The sequence below is a fragment of the Trypanosoma melophagium genome (assembly GCF_022059095.1).
Source record: "Trypanosoma melophagium isolate St. Kilda chromosome Unknown ctg21segment0, whole genome shotgun sequence".
Lineage (NCBI taxonomy): Eukaryota > Euglenozoa > Kinetoplastea > Trypanosomatida > Trypanosomatidae > Trypanosoma > Trypanosoma melophagium.
In genome coordinates, this window is record NW_027125151.1 from 87,499 (window position 1) to 110,000 (window position 22,502).

The window sequence follows — 22,502 nt, forward strand, 5'->3', positions numbered from 1 at the left end:
ATAATAATAATAATAATAATAATAATAATAATAATAATAATAATAATAATAAAGAAACGAAAAAGAAAGGTGCAGTGCGTAATAACAAAAAAGAGAAATACAAAAAAAACAGAGACCATTAAATGAGAAATAAAAAGAGACAAAAACAATTGTACAAAAAAAGAAATAGACATCTAAGCCAGAAAGAAAGAGTGGAAAGACAAGAAGAAAAGGAAGAAGGGAAGATGTCGTACTTGTATGAAAATAAACAAGAAAAAAGAAAAAGAAAATAGTGAGAACATTCTTTGTATGTACTTACTGTGTTTGTTTTCTTTCTCTTTTTCTTTCTTTTTGATTTTCTCGTATATTTGTTACTATTATTTCTGTACATATATATATATATATATATATATATATATATATATATATACAGAACTAAGTAATTTCCAGTATTTCTTTCCATTTATTTTTATTTTATTTTGGAGACTCCCCTACTGTGATACCGATAGTGATAACCAAAACTCTCTTTCTTCGTTATTATTATTTATTTTCTTTCTTTTTTTTTTATTTCGCTTGTTTTATTGTAAACCGTTTTACTCTCTTCATTACGCTTTGTTTTGCAAGTTATATTATTCTACCTACTCATACATAAGAGCCCAATTCCTGTGTTTATTTCATTTTTCCCCTCTTTTTCTCTCCATCTTGTTCATTTTTCTCTTTTTTTTGCTTCCCATTATTCTTCTTTATGCTTTTATTAGTAATTTCAGCACTATTTTCTATCATAACTCCAGTCTTCAGATGTTTCTTTTACTTTTTTCTCTTCTCTTCTATTTTCTCTCTCTCTCTCATACACAGAGTTGAATACATACAAACATTAATAAGGAAGAAATAAATAAATCGGGTAATACTATGTTATATATCTTTTCCAATCACTGTTGCTCCTTTTTGCATTCAACCTTCTCTGCAGATCCTGTAATAAATATATAGAGTAAAATAGAGATAAATAGATAAATAGACAAATAGAGAAATAGATAGATGTACATCGTGGGTTTCAAGGAAAGTAATGGGAGTCATAAGCTGTAGAAGTTTGAAAAAGAAAAAAAAGTCATAAACGCAAAAAAAAAAACAATACAAAAAAAAGTATACATCTAATAGTGAATAGACAAACAATACATCGACTAATAACAAAAAATAGTATATATATATATATATATATATATATACAAAAACACATCATCATCGACGACTGGCTGCACACACAGGACACATCCCACACGATGTGGCACACTCTGCGCAAACAGATGTATGGCCACAAACAAAAACACTTCTTTCTTGTAACTTCGGTGCGGCAGAGCAGCGACTGCACAGTCCCTTTGTCATACGGCCTTGCAATACCCGCTGCATTCGCTGCTCCACTTCACGTAAAATCTCACATAGCACGTATACTTCACTATCACTCATTAACGCCACATCTGCCGGGTCTGGGGTATAACGTTGGGTGAAGAGAACCTTTTTGAGCTGCAGTTTCTCCTCCAAAATGCTGCGCATGTGCGACTCACTAAGTCTTGTCTGTTCACGATAATAGGCACGTTCTCTTGCACTCTCATGTTCTGCAGATGTCGCTCTGTCTGCATAACCCCATGCATTATTATTATTATTATTATTATTATTATTATTATTATTATTATTATTATTATTATTATTATTATTATTATTATTATTATTATTATTATTATTATTATTATTATTATTACTCCTGCCTTCACGTGGTGAGGTGCTCCTGCGACGATGCACAACGTAATCCTCTTCCGGTTCTACAGCTTTACCATTCATCATTCCTCTTCCACGTGCCGCACTTCGTGGTTTCTGTGGTTCTGGTGAAGAAGAAGAATACCGGGGAAGTTTGAGATCTGTATCCCGCTTTAATCGTTCCCACTCACGCCGTACTTCATTTAGTGTCTCTTGTCGCTCAAACTCACCGAGAATATCATCCGCTCCGTTATAGGCAGAACCAGGCCAATTGAATGCACCACCATAATTGTCTGCATCATCATCGTCAACAAAAACATTATCATAATAACTATTATCATCATAAGTATCAGTATCGCAGCCACGACGTACAAAGTCACTCACACTATTATACTTCTTAGTACTATTATTGTTACTAAAGCGACCTTGTTGTTGTTGTTGTTGTTGTTTTCTACTAGTGTCATTTACGCCATCTCCTCCCATTCTTTCTTCTTGACGGTTCTTTACACCAGTCTCCACATCGGCAGCAAAAGAAGGAGGTGTTGGCCTTGATCGTGGCGGAGGCGTCTTCCTTTGTTTTGTTTTTTGTGGACCTTGTTGTTGTTTTTGTTCTTCTTCTTCTTCGTCTGTTTTTGCTTTTTCCTTTTCTGGTTTTGATTGCCTATTCGTTTGATAGTTATAGGAACTACGTGGGGGTGATGGGACGCCGTTATCATGCATGGAATATCCACTAACAGGTACACGATGACCATGTGCACGACGCCAACGTTCATCTGCCTTTTCATACACATTAGAGGCATTAAACCGGGAACCACTAGGACTTGAGCCCCTGTTAACAGACGCACTATTATTATTATTTTTATTATTATTATTATTATTATTATTATTATTATTATTATTATTATTATTATTATTATTATTATTATCATTATTATTCCTGGTCTCATTGGTATAGTAGGCACGGTTTGTACCATTACCGTTGTTAACTTTCACGGTTGTCTTTGTTCGTGGATTACGCTTCTCATGTGTGAATCCACCAGGTGAGACGCCGAAGAGTTCTTCCTCTGTAAAAACATGCGTCGTTGGTTCCCCTGTAAAGTGTGTACTTCTTGCATATTGAAAACCCGAACCCGCATTACTATGCGTCGTGTTAAATGTAAAACATGTTGAGGTGGTATATCCTCCAGTACCCGTGTTAGATCTGTAATAACAATTCCCACCACTGTCAGTGCCTTTTGTATGACTATTACTATATTGTGTGTGTGGTACATCTCGGCCACCGTGACTACGGAAATGTACGCAGAGTGCCTCATACGCTTCGTTAATGCGTTTAAATTGTTCAGCGCCTGCGGGATTGCGGTCTGGATGAAGTGCGAGGGCCTTTTGATGATACGCACGACGCAAAGTGGTCTCATCAGAGCCGCGGGGAATACCCAGAAGGCGAAAGTGGGTATCCATTATTGGATTTGTACTAATAACAATAATAATAATAATAATAATAATAATAATAATAATAATAATAATAATAATAGTTATAGCAGTAGTGAGAAGAGAAGAGCTAGAATTAGGTGTGCAATAAATGAATCTGAGGGAGGCTGGGATTCGTTGCGTTGTGTACTTTCTTTTCGTTCTACCCTTATTAATGGTATTATTTTTCTTTTTTTTTTTTTGTGTGTGTGTCTGTATACTGGTGTGTGGGGATGTGTTGGTGTAAACGGTTTACTGGTACTCTGAACACAACCGTCTCTTCCTTTCTCTTTCTCTCTATATGTGTTTAGGGTTTAATTGTGGTAATGTCAGAAGTTCCCCTTTGTTATTTCCTTTATTTTCCTCTTTTATGTATAGAGATACTTATGTATGTGTGTGCGTATGCGTGGTGTATAAATTAATAATATACGAGAGCAGCAATGAAGAGAAACAGAAAATATTATCTTTACAACAATAAAAACAACAACCATAGTAATAGTAGTAATAGCAATAATAACAGTATATTTCCTGGAGATTTACCCAAAAGAAAGGAAACACAGTTAACAGTAGCAGACAAACAAACAAACAAACAAAGAAAACAAATTTTATAAATCAATCTCGCAAATAACATGTAGAATTAGCTAGAATCCACACACCCATATGCGTATATATATATATATATATATATATATATATATATATATATATATATATATACGTACAGAACAACTACTATCAAAAGAGTAATAGCAGAAGAATAAGGCGCTTATAGGTGTGGTGCGAATTAGATTTGGCACTGGAGCAAACTATTACACAAACTCACAATCATATCGTAGAGGATAACGAAAAAAAAAAATGAATCAGTGTGAAAAAGATTACTTTTCTCTGCTTTACTTCCTGCATTTGCAGCTTTATAAGGCAATGAAAAAGAATGAAAAATAAATAAATAAATAAATAAAAAGATCTTTTTAGTATTATAACAATCATTCATTACGAGTTCTTTTTTTTTCCTTTTTCTTTTTGACTTCTCCCTATTGACAATAACAAAAAAGAAAGAAAAAAAATTATATGATATTACTATCAGATCGTACCCTTCCTATTTCTATCTCCCTTTAATGAAAATGTTTGAAATTCAACCTTTTTCGATCTCTTTCTTTTTTCTTTCCTTTGATTTCCCCAGAGTTATTTTTCCTCCTTTTTTTTCCTTTAACCTGGTTCCACACTTCATTTCTTTCAAGTGTATAAAATCCCATTACTCCTTGCAAAGACTCCTTCTCGTTTTTCCTTTACTCTCAATCGTCTATTTTCTCTTTTGGGGGTTAGTCACTTCACCACTTTTATTTCCACCCCCATTTCTTGTTTGTTTGTTTGTTTGTTTGTTTATTTGTTTGCAACTTCTCTCATCTCTCATACTTCTTTTGTTACTCGTCATAAAATGGGAAATAGGAAATATTCCCTTACTTCTCTCTCTCTTTCTTTCTTTCTTTCTTTCTCTCTTCATAGTAACGTCCGCTTCCCCTTCGCTCCCATACTTATTTCCCCATAGTACCCAGCACAATCTCCAACTAATCTTCTTATTTTTATTAATACTTCACTGTATAGGTACTTAAGTTCATATATATATATATATATATATATATATATATATATATATATATATATAAACTACCTTTATTTTCGTTATTTATGCCAATAAGTATATATGTAATATATCTCTGTACATTGCTTTTTTTCTGTTGTCTTTTCCCACTTTCCCTTGTATTTATTTTATTTTCTCTTTTTTTTTACACTTTTCTGTACTATTCCCGTTTCTCTTCTACCTCAGCACCTCACTCGCCACAAAACTCGTATCGCCCCGTAATACCCGCAACTTCACACTATTCGATCCGGCAGCAAGCGCGTCTTTTATGGCACTCTGGAATATTTCAATACCTGTGAGTACTTTTCCATCACACTGCAGGAGAATATCACTCAGTTGTACGGTAGCTTCTTTCGGCGTTAACATTTCCTCTTTGGGAACAACAGTGTCATCCTCTGTGGATGCCCGTGTGGTTGTGGCTGTAGCTGTTTCCGTATCTGCTTCACTTTCGACTTCTGCTGTTATTATCAGATCTTCCTGTAGTCGTAAAGAAGGAGAGGAAAATTCTGGCTTTCGCAATTGCACACACTCCATAACAGAGTTCACAACAAAGGAGGTGAGGTGTTTATTGACGAAACTGCATGGACTTAACACCTCCTCTTCACGAGGTGAACCTAGTTTACTTGAATAACCAAGCATTCTCGCGGTATGCCGCTGAGAGGTGGATAAATTTAACGAACCAATAGGCCAGTCAAAGACTCCTGTGATAGTACTGCGATTTTCTTTTATCCACAGTGGTGATAGACCAGCGGATGATGAAATAGTACGCGTGCCGCTGAATTGTAAAGAGGAGGTAAGACGGTAGTCAGGAGAACTTTGATCGGGACGATAATGACTAGAGGAGGGACCACTGTGTAACCATGATTCAGGAGATCTTCTGCTGGTGGAAGACCAAAAACTAACGCTTCGACAAGAAGAAAAAGTTCCAGACATACAGCCGAAACGTTGTTTCTGAAAATGATGACTTGAAATGGGTCCATCGTCAGGTCCAGTACCGTGAAGTGGATTGCACTCCATTGGATCCATCGAAGCGTTATCCCTCCCTGGTGTTGCTGTAACTAATGGAGAATGCCTCCTCACAGGTGGTGATGTTGATAAACGTGATATAAGACCTCCTGTCCGTTTTGCAGGTGGTGTCTTGGCTCGAACTTGATACACATCCACCTGATGTTGAAGTTGTTGTCCTTTTCGTATATGATCCACCAATGAACTGTAGTCAATTGTGCGTGACAAGAATGATGCTCGTGAGGATGAATATCGTTCCAGTGATTGTTGAGATCCAGCGTAGCGTCGTGTATTGAGTCTATTATGACTCTTACTGAGAGCATTACTGTCAGGAAGCGTAATAAGTTGTTGTTGGTGTTGCTGTTGTTGTGGATGGGACGAGTACGGTTTATGCTGCAGCTGTTGTTGTTGTTGTTGTTGTTGTTGTTGTTGTTGTTGTTGTTGTTGTTGTTGTTGTTGTTGTTGTTGTTGTTGTTGTTGTTGGTCGTGATTCCTGTTCTGCAGTCCATTCTGTAAAGAACCATTATGTGTAGATTGGGGAGAGTGCATCCCATAACTGCCGTACATTCTCTGTGGATTAAGTGGGTAATGCACGGCCCTACGCGGCGATCGCCGGACAACGCCCCGCAAGAGTAAACTGCGCTCCCCCACCGGACCCACACAATTCATCGATCTATTCGGCGAAATCCGCCGGCGGTGGGCGGCGGCCGCTCCCGTCTTTGCGGTGGAAGTCGACCGCACCAACACCGACATGCGGGAGTCCGTCGACTGGACGGTGGAGGCGAAGGTGGTGGTGGAGTTGTGGACCTCCGCAGACTGGCGGACAATGCGGGGCTGCAGGAGTCCGCTGTGAAGAAATAAACGTCGTTTGGATTGTCGGAAGTTTTTCTCAACGACTCCCATGTACTCCTGTAGAAGTTCCCCACGTGTGTGATCGAGAAGGGATTGAGACCATTTTAAGAGATCCTCGGAGAATTTTCTGGCCGCTGCTAATGAAGTATCCATGACAAGTGGAAACAGCCTGAAGGACCGTATTATAGATGTGAGAAATGCAAAGAAATAATTGTAGTAATAAATTTTTTTCGTATTTTTTTTTCTTTTTTCTTCCCCTTTCTTTTTTTTTTTTTTTTTGAGTCTATACTGATCGCGTGTTTATGTGTATACGCACAGAAGTATCTGTCCTTGAGATTTGTTGCGTGGTTTATCAAGATAACGAAAAAGAAAATAAAGAAAAACAGTTACAGAGAAAAACAAATATAATCATGAATCTTTTTTTTCTTCTACACAAGCCACTCTTACCTGAGTTTTTTTTCGTGATATTGCTTTTATCGTATTTATTTATTGCGTTGACATTTTTTTTTCCTTCCATGTGACGCACGTCACGCACACACAAAAAGCAATTCCCCTTCTTTCTTGATATTCATCCACCACCATATTCCCTCCCTCCAAAGTATATATATGTACATAGAGTACCACTTGGTTAATCCTTCCATATAACATAATATACTCTATACTTCTCCTTATATCCATCTCTCTTTCTCTCTCTCTCTCTCTCTCTCTCTCTCTCTCTCTCTATATATATATATATATATATATATATATATATATATATATATATATATATATATATTGTTTATCTATCTATATGCATAGACTCTGATCACACTTAATGTTTCTTACGTGCAAATGCATCCAACTCCTTCAGTGTCATTGTACGTTTCCGCCGGCGTAACCAACCAACTGTAGCCGTTAATGCTGCCTCATCACAGCAACCACCACTACTACTACCATTGATACCGCCACTATTGCCATTGCCTCCTCCACCGTTATTCCTACTGTGATGGTTGATGTTATGATTACTACTACTACCATTATTATTATTATTATTATTATTATTATTATTATTATTATTATTATTATTATTCGCATTACATCGAAGCCATGCAGCAAATCGGGTCATGTAATCATCATCTAGAAGATCCACTTCACATGGAACATGAAGTATACCCTTATTTCCCACGTGGCCACCATTATCCCGCAGATTCAAAGGCAATGCATTATGACCAGAACTCATCCCATCACGCAAAGTAGAAAGAGAAGAAGGTTCCTCTTCCTCTTCATCATCATCATTATTATCGTCCATCTCTTCTGTATTCTGTTTATTATTCTCTTCTTCATTCTTTTGCACTTCATTATGATCCTCCTCACGTTGTCGCTTTGTGCCACCCCCAGTCTTCACAAAACCTGACATTTGCTGTGTTTCTAATGATTTACGTGGCCAGCGTTGTGCCATAAGAGGACCAAACAACGTACTAGCTGCTAGGATATACATAACCGCTAGAGGAGTAGGAACACTTGTATACCAATGTGTATACTGAAGAAGCATATCACGATGGGCGAGGACAAGGGCACGTACACGCAAAATACGGAGGAGTTCATACTGTACACCAATACGACGTTGAAGTGTATCACGCAAGGACTGCAGAATCATGTCTAGTAAGATTTCTGCAGCACTACATGTTGAATTTGAATTTGTGGTATTATCAGTATTCATACACACACTCTGATTTTTATCATCTTCTTGCTTTTCTTCTTTTTCTTTTCCTTCGTCTTCTTTTCCTCCTTTTTGCTTGTGTTGATCCTCTGTAAGTATACGGTGTGCTTCTGAGGGGCAGAGAAGCGATAAACGGTGTGGATCACCGCGAGGTACGATACCAATAAGAAAAATCTCATCCAGCATTAAATCACACTCAGATGAAGGAACCGGAATACCAGCAGAGAGTTTACTTACAATTTCATCAACTGCCGTAATACAGGTATGTGTTAATTCCATTAAACGTGCGAATCGTGGTATCCAATGATCCTTCGTTTCACCTAATCTTCTTCGTTCCTCCTCTACGCCACGAAATCGCCGTAGTTGTTCGATAACCGCTCCTCTCACCGTTGAAGGTGGTACTCGCATACACTCTTTCTCTTCTTTCTCTTCTAATGGCACTGGGACTAGATGATAATATCGCTCCGCCACAGTGCGCTGCTCCTCCCACAGTCCCTCCGTATCGGCGGTGTACCCAACACTGCCAGTCACCCACTCCACCAATGCCCCTGGCAGTGCGGCGGGGGCAGAGAAGGTTGGCGGTGTACGGGAGATGCGCAGATACTTTTGATGTAATTGTGAAGTGAGAGCGGCGGCTTCTTGTAAGTTCGATACAGGAGATGTTTTGCCGTTCATCTCATGTGTGAGTGGAGGCCAAACGGTACAAGGGACGATTTGAGAAACAAGGGCATACTCCGCATGTGTACGGGGTAGCATAGGCACTAGATTACACATGACAGTTTCATCAATAATGTGAACAGGCGTATCTGTCGTTGTCGTTGTTGTTGTTGTTGGTGTTAATTGTGGTCTGTTTGTATTTTCAATACGATGATTCTTATTACCATTAATACCAATTTTATTAATACTACCATTACTACTATTATTATTGCTATGATGATGATTATGACTGTTCCTACCACTATTCTTCTTCCTTGTCCGTGTATCCCGTACCCATATCACTCTTTGGGGATTTATTGATACAGGTGTATTGAGTGACTCTTTTTTACTATTATGATCACAATAAATATCCTTCTCTTCATTAACATCTAGTAAAAGATTCTTCTTTTCCACAGTGTCATTTGATTCCCTTTCCCCTGCCACAGCAGAATGTAATTGCTCAGAAGTAACATCCACAACTCCTGTCATCCAAAAAGCAAGAGAAGCAGAGGACGAAAGGGTGTGTCCCTCTGTATTGGGAATTGTATTACAAACTGTCGTATTATTTTTCTTATCATGGTTATTATTATTATTATTATTATTATTATTATTATTATTATTATTATTATTATTGTTATTGTTAAATCCGTAGTCATTGCCCATTCTCAATGTCCCTGTTTTCCACACTACAGAGTTCTCAGTACTTGAATGAAGAATTCAATTCCCTTCTCTTCTCTCTCGTATTTTTTTTCTTGTTTTGTTTTGTTTGCTGTTTCCGCTGAAAGTAAAAGAAATAATAAATAAAAGGGAGAAAAAACATACATATATACATATCAATAAAGAAATCATGTACTCATCTTTCGTCCTATCAATTACATATAGATCAGCGGATACAAACAATAAAAAAAATAGAGTAATATTGGGTAAAGAAAAGAGATAGTAACCCTAATATTTCACTACTGGTGTTTTACTTTCAATTTTCAGATTTAGATATAGCTATATAGATAGATAAAGATATAGATATAGATATGTCTACTTTTTTTCTTATCCTCTTACTGGCCCGCACACAATACAGCCATAAGAGGTCACTAAACAAGTTGTAATGCTTCATTCTAGCAATACTCTACGGTTACTATCACTCAACAACATTTACCACAACGGCACCTCTTTTAGAGAATCGAAATACGCAATAAAAAGACAAAATAAATACATGCAGATATAATATATATATATATATATATATTATATGATCACATATATAATTGATCTCACTCACTTTGAAGAAATACAAAGCCAATAAAAATAAATACGCAATATTCAATAAAAATTTAGCCCCAACACTACAAAAAAATATATAATACCTTCAAAACCCCAACAACCCACAAAAAAAAATGAATAATACATACATACATACATACTCCCTTCCCTTATTTCTCCCACTATATATATATATATATATATATATATATATATATATATATATACCCCTTATTCACTTCTAACAAGAAAACATCTTCTTCCTAGAGCATTTTACCAATACCACTATAAACTCCAGACCTCTATTTCAAGTGATATTAACTTATTTTTTCTTATCTTTAGAACTAGAATCTGTAGCTACAGGAGGAATTTGACTGGGACCACTACTTGTGCTAGGATTGCTACGCCCAGCAGCGTCACTCTTCGAACCATATCTTGTATGATGTTCTGTCATTGATTCGTTAAAAGATCTATCCCATGCTGCCTTCATTTTCTTTTGTTTCTCATCCTCTTCTTTTGTATCCTCATCCTCATACTTTTTATATGGTGCCTCCTTTGGTTTTTCTTCATAATGGCTTGCTGGATGCACCGGTGGACGTCCTTCATTATCCTCAAATGTAATACCATCATTAAATGTAACCTGGTATGGTAAAGGTTCACCCTTATTACGATTTGATGTCCACAAATGACGCCATTCTGCACGTGGTCCATCTCTTGGTTCTACATATTCACCTGCTTGTACTAAATCATAATCAGGATCTTCACTGGGATCAGTTTCTTTTCCTTGTTTAATTTGTTCTCTGAAACGTGCCTTTGCACGTTCCACGGCACCTTTGAAATCTTGTGGTCTAATTTTTCCTGGGTATGACCATGGTTCCTGTACCACCTCTGTACGTTTTACCATCTCCCACTCCTTATCCTCTTCTTCCATAATACGACGTAGTACTTCCTCCTCTTCTTCATTGCATCGCAAGAGATGACCTTGTTTAAATCCATAACCCTCTGCCCGTCCATGGTGATCTTGTCCGTTAAGATACAAATGCGAGAAAGGATAGCGCGGGTATGCCTCCCACATACCTGTTGGACCCATAAAGTCATAACGATATTTGTAACGGAAGGTACGATTCCCATGCTCATCCACGGTTTCATCCCACTTTAAAATTTGCTGCGGTGGTCGTGGAAACATCTCCGTTGGGTCATCTGGATTCTTTGGCTGCCAGTCCTTAATACGAAATATCTCATCCGCCTCCATATACCAATGCCCCACAATATCAGACGCCGTATTGGCGACATGCCAGCGAAATGGCGAGGTGTGCTTGGTGTTATACAAGAGTGGATCGCAATAGGACCCCGGCACCATCCCGTAGGCGGAGAGTGGGGCGAAGCAGACCTGCTCGAGGCGCTGCTGGTGCAAATAGCCCTCCGTCCCCGGACTCGTCCACTCCTCGTCCCACGTGAAGGCCACCCACGACCGCTGGCGGATCTGCCGCCACAATCGCAGCAGGCGGCCGGGGCGGACGTTTTTAAATGTCGTCGCGGGGGCCCCAACGTCGTCGGCCTCCGCGGCCCACACAAACAGCCGCCGTGAGCCACGCAGCATCGCAGAGACCCGTGTAGTGCAGTTTACTCTAGTTTAAATAGCGTGGAATCCACCAATTAGTAGTAGTAGTAGTAGTAGTAGTAATAGTAGTAGTAGTAGTAGTAGTAGTAGTAGTAGTAGTAGTAGTAGTAGTAGTAGTAGTAGTAGTAGTAGTAGTAGTAGTAGTGGTAGAAAAAGGAGAAGAGAATTGATGGACGATACTCTAATAATAAGGAGGCAGTGCGTAAAGAATGGTGTATGGCACACTACCGTTTCTCTTCTTTATTTATTGGGTTTTGCTTCTTTGTTTGTTTTTGTCCGTTTGCTTCTTTTTTTTATTTTCTTTTTATACCAATACGTTTACTTCCTCTTCTTCATACACCAACAGAAAAAACAATATGAAAGAAAAAGAAAAAAAACAAGAAAAAACCGTTTCATTAAGTATGCACCCCTCAGCAACGTGGAAAGCAACACAAGAAGCAGAGAACGAAAAAAAAAATACACACATAAGCACAAATAGTGCTAAAAAATTCCCTCTTATTCTTTTAAGCAAAAATAGAAACAAATACAAACTGTATGATTTCCGATCAATTGTCACCAAAAATAAATAAAAATAGAACCAAGAAAATTGGGAGGGATTTGGAATCTCTTACAGTTTTCCCCTGTTTGCCACTGAATGCAACAAGTCAAACCCATTATCCCTTTTATTATAAGATACCCTTCTTAAAAGGATAAATATCATCATGGTACACCCTATACCATTTAAAAGATTTTTTCTTCAGTTCCACAACCATCTTTTTTTCTTTTCTTCATTTCTCAGGAATTTTATTTTCTCCTGTTATTCTTTCTCCTTGTTCACATTAATTCATTTCTTTTTATTTATTTCTCTCTCCTTCTTACTCTTTAAGTAGATTTTTGGTCACTAACTGTGTACCCCGGGGGGGACACAGTGCCACAAGTAAGATTTATTACTTGTCAGATTTTTTTTTTCTTCACTCACTTGATTGAATTATTCATTTTATTTTGGTTTACTCTCACCCCTTACGTGCAATGAACACTGCACACACAAGAGGAAGCCACAATGACCTTAAAAAATAAACATAAAAGTTAAACAAAAAGGCTGGGGGAGATGCTTTTTTTTATTTATGTATATATTATCGTTAGAATGAAAAAAAGAAAGCGTGATTCAGTGAACAAGACGTCTCTGTGTAGAGTTCTGTAATCTGCAGACTTACTCAAATCTCGTCTCATTACACTTTACCCACATTAAATTAAAAAAAATCACAACCGCCCTCCTCAAAAGTGGGGTTACTTACACTTTCCAGCACGATGTACAAAGAAATACAGTAGGAATGCGAACAGCCCGGCAATCAGCAAACCCAGCACAAAGGTGGCAATCGTAATACCTGCAACAGCCCCTCCACTCAAGTCAGTTCCACGCTTTATTTAATTACGTGAAGACTCAGTATTACCATTACCACCAGCAGACAACGCATCAGCAACGAGGACGCATGTCTTAGTTAACTGGTCAAGTAACATTCCCTCTCCACATGTGTATTCAGGACACAACGCATTGTACGTACGGCACAGTGAACTCGATGCACCGGACCCACTGCAATTTATCTCTGACTGCATCGTATCTGGCAGTTAACAGAAGCCCAGTAGACTTGTTCCCTTTGATGAATCCACAAAGCGGGTAAAGTCTGATAATGGACAGAGATTCTCATTTGGATCAGTGGAATTCACAACGTATAAAACGCCGTCACTGTTTTGGCAACGCATCGGAGGTGGCCATGATACAATATTGAAATCGCTCTCAGGTGTTAATTCAGGGTGCAGACGAACCACACGAACGTACAACTTTCCATCCGCAATTCGGTCCAATAACTCCACCACGTATGTTGTACCAAAAGTTGGAGTAAATTTCGCATTATTATCATTATCGCCCAATGTTGCCGCAAAAGGGGCAATAGTTGCATTATGTGCACTGTAGTGATATATCTTGTAGGTACTCTTCTCCAGAAGCACATCATTCAAGTTCTTTAACATGGCCTGCACAATAAGTTGATCTTGGCTTCCACTTTTGCGTTGAAAATCATCAGATGGATTATGTGAGAAGGAAGCCTCCGTAAGGGCAGAACTCGCCTCATAGAGTTCATCATACTTTGCATTGAGAAGCGGGTAGTTTGCCAATATGCCGACTGGTTTATAGCAGGCTGCAACATCAAAAAGCATCCGTGCACAGGCTACACGTGAGGCATGGTCTGTACACCGTCCCTCTGGGTGCACTTCACGCGCCACAGCGAGGAGATCTTCGTGTGTCGGAAAGATTTTGTTAACCAATGGAGCAGCCTGTTCACGCGCCCACGCACCGCGGCCCAACTGACCGGCAATAACAATATTCGGAAGCATCCATGGTCCAAGTAGTGTTTCCTCTTTTAATGGAATTGTGTGAACAACAGGGTAGACAGGTGTTGTACCGGAAAACATTCCAGTTAAGAGAGCCGTGGCACTATGCAGTGTGCGAGGCATATCCGTTGATCGGGTATACACAAATGTCTCATTATACACACTCGGGAGAAATCTCGCAGCCACCACTCCTGGTGTAACAAGTGTTCCATTATACCGCTGGCGAAGGAAGTCTCCCATGCTGTACATTTGTTTCTTTTCCAGACCCATTCAGAAGACCGCAGGGAACATCTACGCATATCATGGACTCATTGCCTTTTCCAAAGGCGCCGACTTCTGGTGAGCGGACACCGTGGCGGTGGACAAGCTGCACAAGGCGAAGACGAAACGCATCCGGACCACCACCCGCAGCAGAAAGAGGATAAACAGACCCAAAGAAGATGAACAGCAGAAAGGGCAACAGAAATAATGTAAATAGTCCCGGGAATGGAGCAGAACGTCTCACTGTAAAAAAGCGAGAAGGTGAGGCGTAATGATGACTCCCTCCCATCTTGTTCTTTTTTCTTTATTTCTGGTCGGTGTGGTTGTTAGTAAAGTAGAAGTTTACTTTGTTGAAAATGTCAGAAGCTGAAAGAAGGTACGAATAAAAACAATAAAAAAGTACGAGAAAGGCAGTTTCATACACCTATTATTGCCATATAAAACTGGTAAACAAGAAAAGTAAAAAAAAGTGTAGAGTACACAGTATTAAGCACTATTATCAACCACCCCATTCATCACCACAAATCTTCAGTCAATTTTCAGACTACTCTGTATAATATCTTTTTTTTCTCTTTTTCTTTCTCTTTCTCTCTGCCTCCACATCCCTTCACCCCTTTTTTTCGATTCACTTTCGTCATACTTATTCTTTACAGGTGTCACCAATATTTTTTGTGGGTCACACAACATCACTGTTCTATTTATGGTATTGTTTGATCTGCATTATCGCGTGCCGCACAGAGTTCTGATGCGGTCGAGATCATTTCTTCGACCACATATTCTGATACTACTCCGAACGCAACGGGAAGTGGTACACTAGACGTAGCATCTGAAGAAGGAGTCGAAGAAGAATTATTAGTGTCTAACTGAAGAATAGAACTTAAAGCGGGGCAATTTAACACATTTTTTACCTTTTCACGCAGCCATATTCCCATTTTTTCCTCACTAAAGCGGTAGTAGTCATCCCCTCCAACTGACTTTACCTCACATATATGTGAAAGAACACTCTTAGATTGCATTGCTGCCACTGCTGGAGCTAATTGAGGACATTGTGCTACTGCTACACCCCAACCAGGCCATCCATTACTTTTGTTACTATTACCATTTCTGTTTGCCCCCATAATGAGATCCTCCGCAGATTGAAACTTGTCTTTCATGACATTAGTAGCGGCCTGTCGAAGTGCAAAAAATGTAATATCAAATGGTGTCACAATAAGAAGTTCTTCATTTGGTTCCACCCTGTTATCCACAAACCATGTTTGACCAAATCCACCAAGTGGTGCCTGTGCTTGTACTTCATACAAAACGACATTCAAAGCATCATCATAACTGTTACAATCTTTCCCTTCCATCTCCGCTTCTGCTTTTAACGGTAGTGGTGGACACAAAAATAGTGTTGGTTCACCATGACGTGGGTGTTCCAGTCGCACAAAAACACACCCTGGAAGAAGTGAGACGAGAGTTTGAGGAGGAATAGCCGCATCTCGTGAAGAAGTGGGTGGCATCTTTGCTCCTGTCTCTGGTGAGGCACTCATTCCATCAGTTCCAGCCGCCATTGCAGCAGATGGAGGACGTTGATAGTCTATCACGGATGAACTCGCCCCATCTATTGGATTGTTGCTGCTACCATTACTATTATTATTATTATTATTATTATTATTATTATTATTATTATTATTATTATTATTATTATTATTAGGGGTAGTAGTAGTAACGGTATTGCAAAGAAGAGAACGCGGCAGTACCATCATATGGCATGAAAGTCGATCACGAGGGAATATAACGGTATGATCATCAGGATCGTAACGAACTTCTCCAAAAGCAGAAGCACTGAGATTAGAAGGATCAAATGACACACTTTGACTTCCCTCATCATCTAGTTCAAGTTTACGCCGTGGAGAACCCCCGTCAGAGGAACAACCGGAAGAGACATCGTTTATCTGTCCTAGGCCGAGACTATTATTGTTCATAGTATTAGTAGTAGTGGCAGCGGTTTCGTTATTATTATTGCTGCTGCCTTTGTTGGTCTGAAATAAACTCAGTTGACGTCCCTTTTTAGCTGGTGCCATGTCAACCCAAAAATAACGAAAACAGGGCAATCTCCAATAAAGTAATTAAAAAAAGAAATAGTTGTGGGGGGATGCCCTTATTATTCTTTGTTTTTTTTTTTTCGCAAGGTGCAACTAACAGTTATTAGAACCATCATGAGAACAGGATCAAGAAAAGAAAAAGAAGAAAAAATGAAAGAACAAAGCAAAAAAAAAAAGAAAAACATTTCCATCAACATCCTTTTTATATGGAAAGGGTACTTTTTTTTCCTCGAAGAAATATACCGGGGATTAATGAAAACAAAAACTATTTTCCTCTTCTACACTTTTTACCATTGAGAAGGATAGAAAGTAATAAAGTAAAACCCCACCTCCCAAAAAAAATCCGTGGTAAAATGACATTTTCAAAGTAGAGAAAGGCTTACCAACTGATTCAAAAGAAGAAAAAAAAGAGGAAAAAAATAACGAAGGGATAATCGTATTTTAACCTAAAACCACACAGACAATGCAGACATTCGTTAATGTCTCTTCAATGTTTTACGCCTAATCTTATTTTCTCGCCTTATTATTAATTTACTCCTTATTGATTTGGCATACTTCTTTTTTTTTCTTGTTAATTCTTCTCTTTATTTTATTTCTTTTTTTTTCGTGACATTCACTCTTTCTTGGTTCAGATTCCATCCTCCTCTTTTTTTTTTCTTTTGGACTCCATCACTTCATTGTATACCCAGAAATACGCAAAGGACTGTGATGGTGTCCCTCTTACGCCAGATTCATAATTTATTTGTTTTATTTTTTTCTTTTTGTCTTTTCATCTATTTTTTTTTTGTCCATCATACATGAGGACAGATAAACATTTGCTTTGCTCTTTCATCAGAGAATACCATTTGCGATCACATATCATATATACAACGAGGAAAAAAGAAATATATATATTTACAGATGGTCTTTTCGTATCCCGCAGTACCAGTAATATCAGAAAAAGAAGAAACAGAAAATAAAACCAATGAATAGAGTTTCTACCTTAACACACTATATTCCTCCTCATTCGTTGTTATCTACGAATTTGTTTTTCTCCTTCCCCGCCTCTATTTTCTGCTTCTCTTACTGCTACTACTACTACTAATACTACTTAGTGAGGTTAACACACGGCAGAAGAAGAATGTCACACCAATTAAATAGACTGTTCCCCTGTTATCATCTCCTTTACAAGTCTCAAATTCGCGCAGAACGACCACCACGGGTGGTTAAAGGAAGTTGGAGTAATGCCCTCCACTCCCGCATCGCCGGCCCACGCCACACCGTAGCCAACAATAGGGGCCGAAATGGCGTAAGGCAGAGAACCGCCCTTAACAGCAGACATGATTAGGAGAATGGCACCGAAGAGAGTACCAAGCAGATGACAGCGACGTGTCATTTGCTTCATGTGTTTTGCCAAGTAGAAAATGTAGAACTCTGAGAAGTTGGAAAACTTCACATCAAGTTTCAGGTTAAGACTCACCATTGTTGATTAAAATGTAGCTTTATTTACTTTTTTTTTTCGTGTTGTTGTTGTTGTTCTTGTTATTTCGCTGATTTTGTTCTTTGTATTTGTCAATGATGACAAGAAAAATAAGAGAAGAAAAAAGAAATATGTGAAACAACGAAACAAAAAATAATAATATTCAAAAACAAATCTTATCTCTCTCTCTCTTTTTCCTCCGTTGTTTTTTTTTTCTTTTTCTTCTTTTGAACCTGATTTGTGATTCTTTCTCGTATACAGCATCTTCCTTCAATGTACATCTCTCTCAGGAACAGACCACCTCTGCCCCAAGATAACTTTCTTTCTTTTCTTTTCTTTTCTTTTCTTCGTTGGTGAAATTGAAGTCAAAAAAAAAGGAACAACGAAAACACACTCCACAAAGAAAAACGAAATAAGCTACAAATATTCATACATATGTAAAGTGTCATTTGTTGATGCGTTTGTTTGTTTGCTTGTTTGCTTGCTTGTTTGCTTGCTTGTTTATTTGTAAGCACGGGTAAAGAATATCGAGAGACAGTTTTCCCCCTTTATTTCTTTCCTTTTCTTCTTTGTTCGTGCTCTCCCCTATTGTTATTATTATTGTTTCTCTCGCTTCTCCTACCCACCTACAAACGAACACACCCACACCCCACAGTTTCTCCTCTATTTTGCCTTCTTCCCCTTCTTCTTCTTCTTCCCCCCTGCGGCGTTACTCTTCTCCATCAGCTGATTCACCACGGCCTGCACCTCTGCGATGGTGCTCTTGTACTCCTTCCGCTGCGCCGACCACCGATGCGTGTCCTCCTGCAGCTCTCGCAGCTGTTCCCGCTTCGCCGCCTCCCGCTGGGGGCCGTTGTTGAGGGCGTCCTCCAACTCCGCCCGCAGCGCTGCGTGGGCCGCCTCGACCTCCGCCCGCAGTGCGACTTCCACCTCGAGCCGCTCGCGGGCCGCCGCCACGTCCGTCTCCGTCTGCCGCTGCGCCGCGAGGAGCTCCTCGTCCAGCCGGGCCTTCGCCTCGTGGCACTGCGTCTCCGTCTGCAGGCCATTCTCGAGGGCCTCCTGCAGCTCCCGCTCCCGCTTGCTGCAGTCGGACTTCTCCTGCTTGAACTGCACCTCAAAGGCGTCCAGGGCACGGCCAAGCTCAAGCTTCTTCTGCTGCAGCTCCTCCAGCTCCGCACGGGCCTCGTCCAGCTTGTACATCTGGTAGTGCAGGCGGATCACATCCTTCTCAAGCTCCACCTTCTCCCTGTTGTTGTACGCCTCACGGTTGCGGGCCATCACCTTCTCCACCCGTAACACCGTATGGTGACCCACACTATTTCCCTGCAAATCACACCGCAAAAGGGAGTGATTGCTCTCCAACAAGGCCGCAAACGCCTCACCAGCATCTTCGGTAATGTGATTCTCTCCTATATGTAGTCGTTGCAGCGTCTTATTCTCCGCCAGAGATACACCAAGGGCAATGACACCCCGCTCTCCCATCCAAGTATGAGCCAAATTAAGAGAAAGTAACTTACAATTAGCCTCTAACATGCTGGCAAAAGCACAAGCACCTTCATCTCGTAAAATATTTCCCTCTAGAGAAACATCTTGCAAACATGCATGCTGGTAAAGAGCTCTAGCCAACGAAACAGCACCATCAGAAGTAATCGCATTATGCTTTAAATGTAATGTTTGTAGTGCCTCATTACTTGAAAGAGCCTGACATAATGTTCCCATTGCTGTATCATCCACACCACAGTTATCCAGATGCAAACGTACTACAATACGGTCACTTGCAAGTGAAGAAAATATACGGGGTGGTACCATATTAGAATTTGGTTGCATTAATGGATTATTACTTAGTAAAATTGTATGTAATGCGGAAGGATTTTTTTGTACAGCTCTACCATGTATAAGATCTCCAAAAGCATCACCGACTGCTCCTGTAAGAGCATTACCGGATAAATCTATAAAGGCAAAACTGCTACTTTGTGTAGCCGCATAAATAAGGCGTAAAGCTGCATCTGTAGTTAATTGTACTTCACGTAATTTTAACGTTGTCAAAGTTGTTGAAGTAGTAATTAACTCTGCCAAAACATCAATAGGACGTCGGTGACCTCCCCCAATACCAAGGATATTGCTTCCTTCGTCTGTAGCAGTACCGCTTTTAGTTCCTGCTGCACTTGCTACAGAAACATAACGATTGCGTGCTGCTGCAGAAGTTGCACGACTGTTTGATCCATGAGAAGGTGGACGTAAGGCAAGTTCTGTCATGGTAATACGTTGCTTTACAGTATTGATAGTAACACCACTGCCGCTACTGTTACTCATGCTAACACTGTTAGCCATACCACGATCCCCAATCGAACTGCCACTCACATCCAAATGTCTTAAAGTTCGACTTCTAAGACATCCTTCTAGTAACATGGTGGCACTCGTTTCGTTGATGCGATTAGCATACGCGTCAGACTTGGAGGAGCCAAGAATTAGTGTCTGCAGTTTCTTATGAGTGGCTACCACAAAACTTAGAAATTGAATACCAAGTGGACCAATATCATTGGCGCCGAGATCAAGATAAAGCAAGTTTGGGAGATCACGTATTAGGTGAGCCAACATCTCACACCCGCTATCACGCAGTGTATTACCATGCAAATCAAGTCGTGTGAGTGGAGAGCGGTGTAAAAGGGCTGCGAGACTTGCGGCTACATTTGCGCCTAAACGTTCCTTACGCATTACAATCTGACGCTCCCCAAAGCCACGTTCAATAACCTCACGAAATAGTTTACGTGAGTCATTTGTGTTTTTTTCACCAGTATCTTTCAGCCATGCGAGGTACAACTCACCAAAGACCTGATCTTCCGATACACCAACAGAGGCAAACATATTTTGTCTGTGTGTGTTTGTGAATGGGAATACTTTCTTTCTATTTTCCTTTTTTTTTCTTTTTCTCTTTATACTTCCGCTATTCTTTTTTTTCTTTTAGTTTCGCTCTTGGCGCTATAGCAGGGAGTGAGTAGTCAAAAAAGAGAAAACACCACAAACTTATAGAGTGAGAAAAAAAGAAAGTGATTATATTTATACATCAGTCCATATCTCCACAATTAACGTATAATAGCAGCAAGATGATCATGTTATTATCATTATTATCATCCATGAAAAGAACAAGAATGACGGTTAATAGAATCAGCAGATCTATTGAATAAACAAATAAAAAAAGTAACTAAAAAAATAATAAAATAATATATATATATATATATATATATATATATATATATATATATATTAGAAGCAATAATAATTTATACAACGTTCAAACGATACTCTTCTCTCATGGCTTCCTCAACCATCTTCGAGCTCTCTCTCTCTCTCTCTCTCTCGATCACACACTCAGACATTCATCCCCCTTTCTTTTTGCAACCTATTCTCTCAGTTCATTCCCTCTTATTATTATTATTATTATTATTATTATTATTATTATTATTATTATTATTATTCCTTTCTCCCTTCCTTCTCATTCTGCTCTTCTAGCCGTTGACGATCCATAGGCGATAGACCCAATCTCCGCCGTACATACCTCTCACTCGCCTCGCTTGTCATCACAATCGTCTGTGTACGCAATGGCCCAAACTGCAAATGCATATCTGTGCGCTTTGATGCCGGCAGCACAGACTCCAATCCCCGCACCTGTTCGCCTTCTGTGATGCTAACATCAATCACCGGCGGTAGTGCAATCTCTGTTTCTGGGAGATCCAAGTATGATAGCTTGTCTAACCGCAGATGCGGGGGGAGAAAATCATTACTAGGAAATGTACCGGGTTCTAACAGCTGTTTATATTCCCCCCACATGACAAGATATGTACATCGGCTGTATGTGGTGCTAAATCCAGCCCGACGCATACTTAGCCAAAACATCGCCAGACATGTGAAACCGCTCCAAAGAGCGAGAAAGACAAATTTACCACGGTGCTTTACATATATTTGCATCGCTTCAGTAATCTAAAATACGCTAAAAGTGGTCTAACTAATATTAAATTACAGTTATTCTTTTTTTTTCCTTTTTGGCGGTAAGGTACCAGGATAGCGTAAAGGACTCTACACTGCCCTCCAGGTTTTTTTGATTGATTATTTCTCGTTTTCTTTTATTATATTTACTGCTGTTGCTACTATTACGGTTGGCAACGTTTACAAAGACGAATGAAGTATCACTGTTTCTCTTAATAATAGAAATTAAGAAAAGCAAGTAAATAATAAAAAAATAAAATAACGCTTCTGCTGTATAAAATAAAAAAAAGGGAAAAGAACAAATAGTAAAAGGAAAGAGGTAAAATTCAAAAATCACATCAACCCTTTTTTTCTTAACTCAGCTACATATCACGTAT

The 22,502-nt window shown here is 39.2% G+C and overlaps 10 protein-coding genes across 10 annotated transcripts; all 10 read right to left on the bottom strand.

The window, feature by feature from the left end:
* Positions 1–1,215: 1,215 nt before the first annotated feature.
* Positions 1,216–3,186, bottom strand: LSM04_001725 (DnaJ domain; the record flags this gene model as incomplete). Its single annotated transcript, XM_067330869.1, has 2 exons — positions 1,216–1,589; positions 1,746–3,186. 2 exons carry the CDS (start codon positions 3,184–3,186, stop codon positions 1,216–1,218), a joined length of 1,815 nt encoding a protein of 604 aa, XP_067191901.1.
* Positions 3,187–5,011: 1,825 nt separating this feature from the next.
* Positions 5,012–6,844, bottom strand: LSM04_004092 (uncharacterized protein; the record flags this gene model as incomplete). Its single annotated transcript, XM_067330870.1, has 1 exon — positions 5,012–6,844. The coding sequence occupies one exon, from the start codon at positions 6,842–6,844 to the stop codon at positions 5,012–5,014; it is 1,833 nt and encodes a 610-aa protein (XP_067191945.1).
* Positions 6,845–7,505: 661 nt separating this feature from the next.
* Positions 7,506–9,578, bottom strand: LSM04_006020 (uncharacterized protein; the record flags this gene model as incomplete). Its single annotated transcript, XM_067330871.1, has 1 exon — positions 7,506–9,578. The coding sequence occupies one exon, from the start codon at positions 9,576–9,578 to the stop codon at positions 7,506–7,508; it is 2,073 nt and encodes a 690-aa protein (XP_067191982.1).
* Positions 9,579–10,668: 1,090 nt separating this feature from the next.
* LSM04_001666 (uncharacterized protein) lies at positions 10,669–11,946 on the bottom strand (the record flags this gene model as incomplete). Its single annotated transcript, XM_067330872.1, has 1 exon — positions 10,669–11,946. The coding sequence occupies one exon, from the start codon at positions 11,944–11,946 to the stop codon at positions 10,669–10,671; it is 1,278 nt and encodes a 425-aa protein (XP_067191899.1).
* Positions 11,947–13,572: 1,626 nt separating this feature from the next.
* Positions 13,573–14,457, bottom strand: LSM04_005839 (uncharacterized protein; the record flags this gene model as incomplete). Its single annotated transcript, XM_067330874.1, has 1 exon — positions 13,573–14,457. The coding sequence occupies one exon, from the start codon at positions 14,455–14,457 to the stop codon at positions 13,573–13,575; it is 885 nt and encodes a 294-aa protein (XP_067191977.1).
* Positions 14,458–14,545: 88 nt separating this feature from the next.
* On the bottom strand, positions 14,546–14,884 carry LSM04_008553 (uncharacterized protein; the record flags this gene model as incomplete). Its single annotated transcript, XM_067330875.1, has 1 exon — positions 14,546–14,884. The coding sequence occupies one exon, from the start codon at positions 14,882–14,884 to the stop codon at positions 14,546–14,548; it is 339 nt and encodes a 112-aa protein (XP_067192032.1).
* A 409-nt stretch (positions 14,885–15,293) lies between these two features.
* LSM04_001932 (Ribonuclease H2 subunit B) lies at positions 15,294–16,661 on the bottom strand (the record flags this gene model as incomplete). Its single annotated transcript, XM_067330876.1, has 1 exon — positions 15,294–16,661. One exon carries the CDS (start codon positions 16,659–16,661, stop codon positions 15,294–15,296), a length of 1,368 nt encoding a protein of 455 aa, XP_067191903.1.
* A 1,153-nt stretch (positions 16,662–17,814) lies between these two features.
* On the bottom strand, positions 17,815–18,144 carry LSM04_000381 (Protein of unknown function DUF962; the record flags this gene model as incomplete). The annotated part of the gene is made up of 1 exon (XM_067330877.1): positions 17,815–18,144. The coding sequence occupies one exon, from the start codon at positions 18,142–18,144 to the stop codon at positions 17,815–17,817; it is 330 nt and encodes a 109-aa protein (XP_067191875.1).
* Positions 18,145–18,804: 660 nt separating this feature from the next.
* Positions 18,805–21,006, bottom strand: LSM04_003255 (Leucine-rich repeat; the record flags this gene model as incomplete). The annotated part of the gene is made up of 1 exon (XM_067330878.1): positions 18,805–21,006. The coding sequence occupies one exon, from the start codon at positions 21,004–21,006 to the stop codon at positions 18,805–18,807; it is 2,202 nt and encodes a 733-aa protein (XP_067191922.1).
* A 606-nt stretch (positions 21,007–21,612) lies between these two features.
* LSM04_006932 (uncharacterized protein) lies at positions 21,613–22,107 on the bottom strand (the record flags this gene model as incomplete). The annotated part of the gene is made up of 1 exon (XM_067330879.1): positions 21,613–22,107. One exon carries the CDS (start codon positions 22,105–22,107, stop codon positions 21,613–21,615), a length of 495 nt encoding a protein of 164 aa, XP_067191999.1.
* Positions 22,108–22,502: the final 395 nt, after the last annotated feature.